The sequence below is a fragment of the Lutjanus erythropterus genome, chromosome 10 (assembly GCF_056507025.1).
Source record: "Lutjanus erythropterus isolate fLutEry1 chromosome 10, fLutEry1.hap2, whole genome shotgun sequence".
Lineage (NCBI taxonomy): Eukaryota > Metazoa > Chordata > Actinopteri > Lutjaniformes > Lutjanidae > Lutjanus > Lutjanus erythropterus.
This window is the reverse complement of record NC_139326.1, coordinates 2,451,405-2,458,805: the sequence shown is the minus strand read 5'-3', so window position 1 is coordinate 2,458,805 and position 7,401 is coordinate 2,451,405. Positions and strand designations below refer to the sequence as shown.

Genomic DNA, 7,401 nt, shown 5'->3' with positions numbered 1-7,401 from the left:
GTGGGCTGCAGGAGATTTACAGATTTCAAATTGTGCCATGGCATTCTTAAGTTTGGGAATGGCCCAACTTTACATATTAAACTTAGTTCTGTTTGCTTATTACCTGAACCAATTAAAGATGGTGAAATATTGCAATATTTATTTGAAAGTAAGAAGTCAGACGTCGCAACTGACCCCAACTCTGAGGACTGCTGCAACACAATCAGGGGATGATAGCAACATATTAAATTTTATTTATTGACTTTTTTTTTGTCTCAGTGTGAATAGCATTCTGAAAATATACACTGTTTTACAATAATGTGATATTAAACTTTTATTAAACATGCACATTTGTATTTGGGTGATGCGTTCCTACATGAAACTTCTCATAACAAGGTCTGTGGATTATTTTGAGTAATGAAATGAAAAACACTGGTTTTTAATTTTTCAAATGCATCTTTTTGGTGCTTTGAGCACTACAGACCAAGCAATATTTACTTCAATTATATTGGAGAGAAGGCAGACATCTATATGGCAAATACCTCCCAAACTCTGCAACTACAGGCCAGGCCAGAATCTGCAAAGTAAATAGTACCTTAAAGTATCAAAGTAACGTAATGGATTAAAAAGTGCAATTTTCTTACCTTATCTTATCTGATGTATTCTATATTCTCATATAGATGTAATGTATACTTTAGCTCATAGTGAGGGGACTGTACAGCACACAGCTTTGTTCCACATCACAGTGATCCTCTGAAGTGCTGGTTCTCACGGCTCTCCTGTTTCATGTAACTCACAGATCTGCAGCCTGTAACTTTACACACTGTACACAAATAAAAACACAGTCATCAGTATTTCAGCAGCCTGCTCTTCCTCTCAGGTTGAAGACAGAGCTACAGAACCTGTAATTTAAGATTCATCATGCAGAAAACCACCAGCATATCAAACTGAAGTTTGACACTAAACATAAGGCTGACAATGATATTTACCTCTTAACATCCATTTCTAATTTTACTTTCTAATTTCACACTGTCTGACAATATTCTGCATATTTTTTTGGCTGCACCATTCTGACAATAACAAGCGAGGACGAGTCCTCCGCTGTCAGTTGATGAGGTGTTTATAACTCTGTCATTTGTCTGTTGATGTAAAGTTCAGCCTGTTACCTTGAAAACAAAAGCTCTGAAAATACACAGTCCTAACTTCTACAACAACAACTTCATGTATTTATAAAGACACTGTACTCTTTGCTGACGGTGCTGGACAGATAACTAGCTACATAAAGTAATACTGTGAACGAGTTTGAGGAATTTACATTAAGTGTTTAAAGTCCTATTTACTCATTAAATCAGTGTAGCAAACACAAGAATCACAGTAATGCTGACAAGAACAGCCACTGCTGTTGAAACAACATCCACCTGCAGCTGGGCGTGTCCAGGCGGCTTTAAGAGTGATGTAATGCACAAGAGGCGGAGTGATCTGCACACATCTGAATGTGGAAAAAAGCAGCGGCACACAGTGGCAGAGGAAGAAGATCCTTCACCGGTCTCTTTGCTAAAAGATGTCCACTGATAACATTTAAAAACAAGCCAAAGAAAACTAAAAAACAAGACAGAACATTCACATGTAAAACGTTGGTATGATAATACCTGAGGAAAAGTGTCATGATATTAACTCTCACTTTCTGTTATTATCTGTGAAATAAAAGGACAAACGTAGATGCCAAATCATTTTGATTAATTAATGAACTGATCATTTTAGCTGCACTTAGTTTAGTTTATGATGAAACATGATAATTTATAAGTTCTTACAGTATTGTGCATACAAGATTTTTAATTTGCTAATAACACTATTGCCTCCATTTGGGCCTACTTAAAAATAAAGTTTTCCCATGAAATGTGGTGAAGTAAACTACAAGTAGGAAGTGACAAACACATAACACACTGAAAAAAATTATTATGGGAGGAAATAAATGTAACATTATCAAATCTATGATGTTAGCAAGAAAAATTCTTTGTATCTCTGCTTTAATAAATGCAGTCCTGGACTTAATCTGCATTTGTTTAAAATACAAGATATTGTGCATTTTTTCCGTAACAATATGTATTTATGTAATCTCAGCTAATCTTCTTTCATACAACCATGCAACAAACATTTTATTGTTGTATTTTCAAATTGTTGTATTTTCAAAGTGAGTGGAGTCACGTGACCTCTTTCAAATGCGAGGTGCCTGTCACTCACTGCGAGGTTCACCATTTTATTCTCAGGGCGACATTTGTTTTATTTTGCTCATGTGATGGTCTGCAGGGTGACGGTCACTGCTCTCGTCCAGCGGCTCAGTACACGTCTCGCTCCCATCCACAAAACTCATGTCATGTGATCAGGCCTGGACTGCTATTGAACAAATCAAGTTTCAGGCAGATTTGACCAAGTAAACGGAAGTTGATGCAACTTCCTGTGTTTTGGCAAAACATTGACCATCGCTGTGCCGTCATGGCCACGTCGTTTGATGATACGTCAAGATCTTCACAATTTAGCATTACAAATGTCTTAAGGCCTCTCTGTCCAGATTTGAGGTGGCCGATGCCGGCACGTGTTCCATGGTGAGGCATCAAAGTTTCACAGCATGGCCGCACCCCCAAAATTCACGTCGCAGCATGAGGCCGGTCGCCCGTCAGATGCCAGCCGTCAAGATTATTGATTATATTAGTGCAGATTATTGGTACTACTCCAACCCTGCGAGGAACAATCACCTGCCCCCAGTTCTTCAGTTGTTAGCGAGGTCATGAGTTGTGACCTTGAGGCCACAGACACCTCAGTAAACAGAAGAACACTGTTTGAATACTGTGTCTTCAGATTCTCTGCAGCTCTGCTCGACATTTCCACTTTATCCTCACTATATTTTTAAATCTTTCAATCCACACTCAGCCATCCATCCATCCGTCCAACAGCAGCTTCCTCTGTTGTCATCCAGCTCACCAGCAGGTGGCGTTGAACTGAAACGTCCCTCCTCCTCCCTTCACGTGAGCATCCAAAACACTCGGCTGCAGCTCAACATCACAACCACAAAACATTTATGAACTTTCTTCTTCTGAATCTGCAGACAGAGAGGCAGGCTGGTTTTAACTGCAGATGCCAGGGTCACAGGGAGGTTCAGACCCTCCTCGCTGATAAGTTGGTGATTAAACTTTTATTTTGTGTGTAATTAAAGAGCCGGATCACTTCTCAGCCTGAAGATTATATCCTCTATTTTTAGCCTTGTAACAGTGTTAATATTACATATCAGAGTACATGATCCCTCAGACTCAACAGACGTCAAACATGGCTGTGAACTCAGGCCAGCTGGTGAAACCCACCCACTCCTAATGCACGGTATTTTACTTTATTGTTGCTGTATGTTGCAGAAATATGGATTTTGTGATTGTTAAAATAAACCTTTTGTTCAAATTTGAACTAGGTTTCATTGAATCTCAGGAAATATGAGTAAAAATGTTTTTTTAGGTGCTCTTTGGATATGAATACCTGAAAATCACAAGAAGTCAAAGGCACTCTCACTTTGATTCTCATGGCATGGTCATTTTAGATAAACAAAACTGTGATGTGGTGAAGCATCAAGCCTTTGTTTAGGTGTTTGACTCCCCGAGGAAGGCATTTTAATTGTTTTAAAAGACAAGAAAGTGCTTTATGAGTTTTTGGTATGATTTTTCAGTTTTAAATAAAACTTTTTTTTATTATGTTGCATATGTACAGAATTTGCTCAACCAGACCGTGTTTTGTGAAAGTAAAACTTTTTATTTTACATTTTTAGGTCCACAGCCTGTTACAGTGAAGCAGAGCAATATTTCAAAGATATTTCTTCATGTGCAATTGCCAATTTCAGATGATAATTAATCAGTTATCAGTACTTACAGTAAACATTAACATATAGTGGATGTTGTATAACCGTCCACTGAAGAACTTTGTTTATTAAAAAATACCCTTTTAGCATCAGTGTTCTTCAGACATGCACAAGTCAAGTCCTCTTTCATAAAGAAAAATGTATGCATAATCATTCTTTTTGCCTTGCAAATACAAAACTATATCAAAGTTTTTATTGCATTTACACAATAGCTGAAACCAACATGTTTTCAGCAGTAGAGTGAGACTCTACCAGCTCTTTTGGAGCCTCCAGACCTGTTCATGACAGACGCCCAGCAGAGCTCCTGTGCATCTCGTGGAGCAGATCTCTCCATGAGTTTCACCTCTTCTCTTCTTCCACCTCCTCTTCCTCCTCAGAGCTCAAATCACATGCTGAGAATGAAAAGGATACTTTAAATATTTCAATCAGCCTCAATTTCATGTTTGCATCAAATATCTGGTGCATTCGTACCGTGGTAAAGTGCAGGACGGTGTACGCAGTGATGATCACGAGGCCAATGACAAAAGAGACGATGCCCATGTGGAGGGCTTTCCGACCCAGCCGCTTCGAGCCATCGTAGTCCTCTTCATCATAACTCTTTTGGGCCTACAGGGTGAGTGAAAGGTCAAATTTAAGAGATTTGTATTCTCCTGAAGATCCTGTACATTACAATGAGAAACTTTATCAAAAATACTGAGGAACTTTATCAAAATAATGACTTTCTCAAAAATAACGAGAACCTTTTTTCAAAATGAGAAATATTCCCAAAAGAGTGATAATGATAATATAGAAAATAATCCCATCTTCTGTGTCAATAAGCCTCACAGTGACATGTCACACATGGCCAGATGTTGTTCTCTCCCTGCACCTGCCTTTGTCTTTATCTCTGATTTATATCTCCACTGCAGCACTGAGAAACAGCTGATTACTACGAGGCTCATCTTGTTTCTCACAGCAACGACAGCGATGCAACAGCTGCTGTTGGCACCTCAACTCAACACAACTCTGCATGTGTCCCTTCAGACAGCTCAAAAACTGGACACAAAGCTACATGTGTTTGTGTGTAAAGATAGGTGTGGATTGTCCAAACTGAAAGTGGATTTGATCTGAGGACTCATTAGTTGAAGTATTTGTTAATTATGTGGACGGGCAGTTCAGAGGAGAGGACAGACTATTTCTGTTTCTCAGCAGATTAAGACATCTGTAGCAATATAGAACGTGTTTGCTGCATGATTAATAGATACGACAATCAGTGTTAATGTGTTCAGACCTCTGACATGCATTAATCATCATTTGTCTTTTTTCCAATCTACACATCCATCTGAGGTGAGACACTGCCTTTAAATATCTAAACCTCATAAAAACATCATTTAAAGCATCTATTTATAAACAGAAACCACACGTTCAGCCTTGTATGACTCACCAGCAGAGAGAAAATCAGCGCCACAATGTTGATGGGCCATGCAGGACAGAAGCAGGTGAACATGGTGAGACAGAGGTAGTTCCTCAGAGGAGGGATCTCCTGAGCCTCCCTGTTCTTCAGGTGGTCAGAGCTCCCGTCCAGCGAGGGCTTGGCGTTCATGACCGGATCCCTCTAGAGAGAGAGGGAGAGAGAGCGGACAAGGCAGACAGGAGACACAACAGAGCTGAGACACCGGGACGGGGGGGAGGTGGAGACCAGGGAGGGGAGGCAGTGGAGCAGTGATGATGGAAGAGAGAAACAAGCCAGCAGAGAGAGACTCAAGTGAAAGTTTCTCAGAAATAATGTCAGGAAAAGGAAGGGAAAAAAAGGAACCCAGTTTTACTGGTTCATATACTGTAGCTTCACAAATAACAAGTACACAATATGCAGTAACTTAGTACATATATTAGTGAAATCTATATTCATTTAGAACAAATTGTATAGTAATTTAGTCTGTTGTATGAATGTGGTATTGGACGTCCTTGTCTTACGCGTTTACAAACAGCTTGGACAAACCTACAGGCTCTGCCTTTAAACTTTCTTACAAAAACAACAAGTCATGTACAAAAAAGTCAAACAGGACACGTAAATGGAATGTTTTAAAATAATTTATTAGGAATTTTAAAAAGTTTTTTTTTTTCAAAGGAATAAACATGACAGGAAAAAAGAAAATCAGAAAATGTTACAGTGTTGACAAGATTGTTATTTTTCAGTGAAAACAGCATCAAAGTCTGAACTACTGTGGTCGCCCTCAGCAGCAGCAGCGGCGTGAGCGAGTGTATCAAAAACCTGGTACCGTAGATCCAGAGTGCTTTGTTCTTAAACTAACATTCGAAGGAAAAAAAAAACATTTATCGTGATCGGCCAGTGCAGCATCCTAGTAGCTCTGAACATAAATCGTTTTGGTCTAAAAATAGCCGTCACATTGCTACAGTCTGTGACCTCCAGTGGATATGCAGTGATTGATCGGGGTGTGTGTGTGTGTGTGTGTGTGTGTGTGTGACATATTAAGACCCCCCCCATTGGAAGAGCCACCTTCTAAAAGGTTCAACCATCCACACTTTGACATCGATGTTAATGTAACAACAACAAAAAGTCAGATTAAAATTTCACATTTGCAGCTGAGGTACCCCCCCCCCAACCCCACCCCCCGAAAAAACAAAAAAAAAAAACAAAAAAAAGAAACAGCACATGGCACATTGGAAACCAATGTGTATAAAACCATATGACACACTCACGCAAACATCAGCTCAACCTGCAGAGTAGGGATGCACCGATTTAACGGCTGAACATCGGTATTGGCTGCTCGCCTTGTTGACTGTAACTGACCCTTGCTAAGCCCTGCCCCCTTTTTGCTCCTTGCTCCAATAACAGTTGAGCAAACCCTGCTCAACTTTCTCTCTTCCTGTATTTCGATATTTTATGTGCTCGGCTCCTCTATGTTGAAAACCACATTTTAATGATGGTTTAAAGATGGTACAGGGGAACCTGTAAAAGCAACACACATATATATAGTCATAAATTAGGAAATGCTAGCTAACAAGCTAGCTAACAATTGATGTAGGTTAGCTAGCTAGTTAGTTAGCATTTTGTTAACATTTGCAATCAGATATAACTAGCTAGCTAGCTAGCTGTTTAATTAGATTAGCTATGTAGTTAGCCAGCACGGTTGGGTCAGATTACATTGAAGTGTAGTCAGTTACTGAATAAAAATTACATTACAATTACAATTTTTGTAATTAGTGACAAAATCCATTGCATTACAAAAATGTAATCTAATCTTAATAGTTTTAGATTATTTCAAAATTAAACAAAAAATGGACCCAGTCCCAAAAGGTTGTGTTCCACAAATATTCTGTTTTCTTTTTAAACATCTAAAAACATTTTCAATGCAAATAAAATTGATTTTTGCATTGGGTTCATTTTTTCTCCCACCAGGTTCACCACAAAGTGGAGCACTTGTCAAAGGAACCTCCAACCTGACACGCTTTCATCAGTCTGTCACAATGTAACTATATCTACAAATACTTTCTAAAAACAAAATATAATCTGCACTGATTAT

At 38.9% G+C, this 7,401-nt stretch overlaps 1 protein-coding gene across 1 annotated transcript; it reads right to left on the bottom strand.

Annotated features, from left to right (window-relative positions):
• Positions 1–3,750: 3,750 nt before the first annotated feature.
• On the bottom strand, positions 3,751–5,487 carry LOC146319805 (transmembrane protein 233-like). The gene is made up of 3 exons (XM_084729423.1): positions 5,301–5,487; positions 4,349–4,483; positions 3,751–4,269 (listed from the first exon to the last, which is right to left on the bottom strand). The coding sequence occupies exons 1-3, from the start codon at positions 5,457–5,459 to the stop codon at positions 4,258–4,260; spliced, it is 306 nt and encodes a 101-aa protein (XP_084585549.1). The 5' UTR covers positions 5,460–5,487; the 3' UTR covers positions 3,751–4,257.
• Between the last annotated feature and the right edge of the window lie 1,914 nt (positions 5,488–7,401).

Bases quoted from the DNA above. Each gene is read 5' to 3' on its own strand.
- LOC146319805 (XM_084729423.1), bottom strand. From the start codon at position 5,459: ATGAACGCCAAGCCCTCGCTGGACGGGAGCTCTGACCACCTGAAGAAC. The intron at 4,484-5,300 runs GTGAGTCATACA...CTCACCCTGTAG, and splicing joins CGCTGATTTTCTCTCTGCTG to GCCCAAAAGAGTTATGATGA.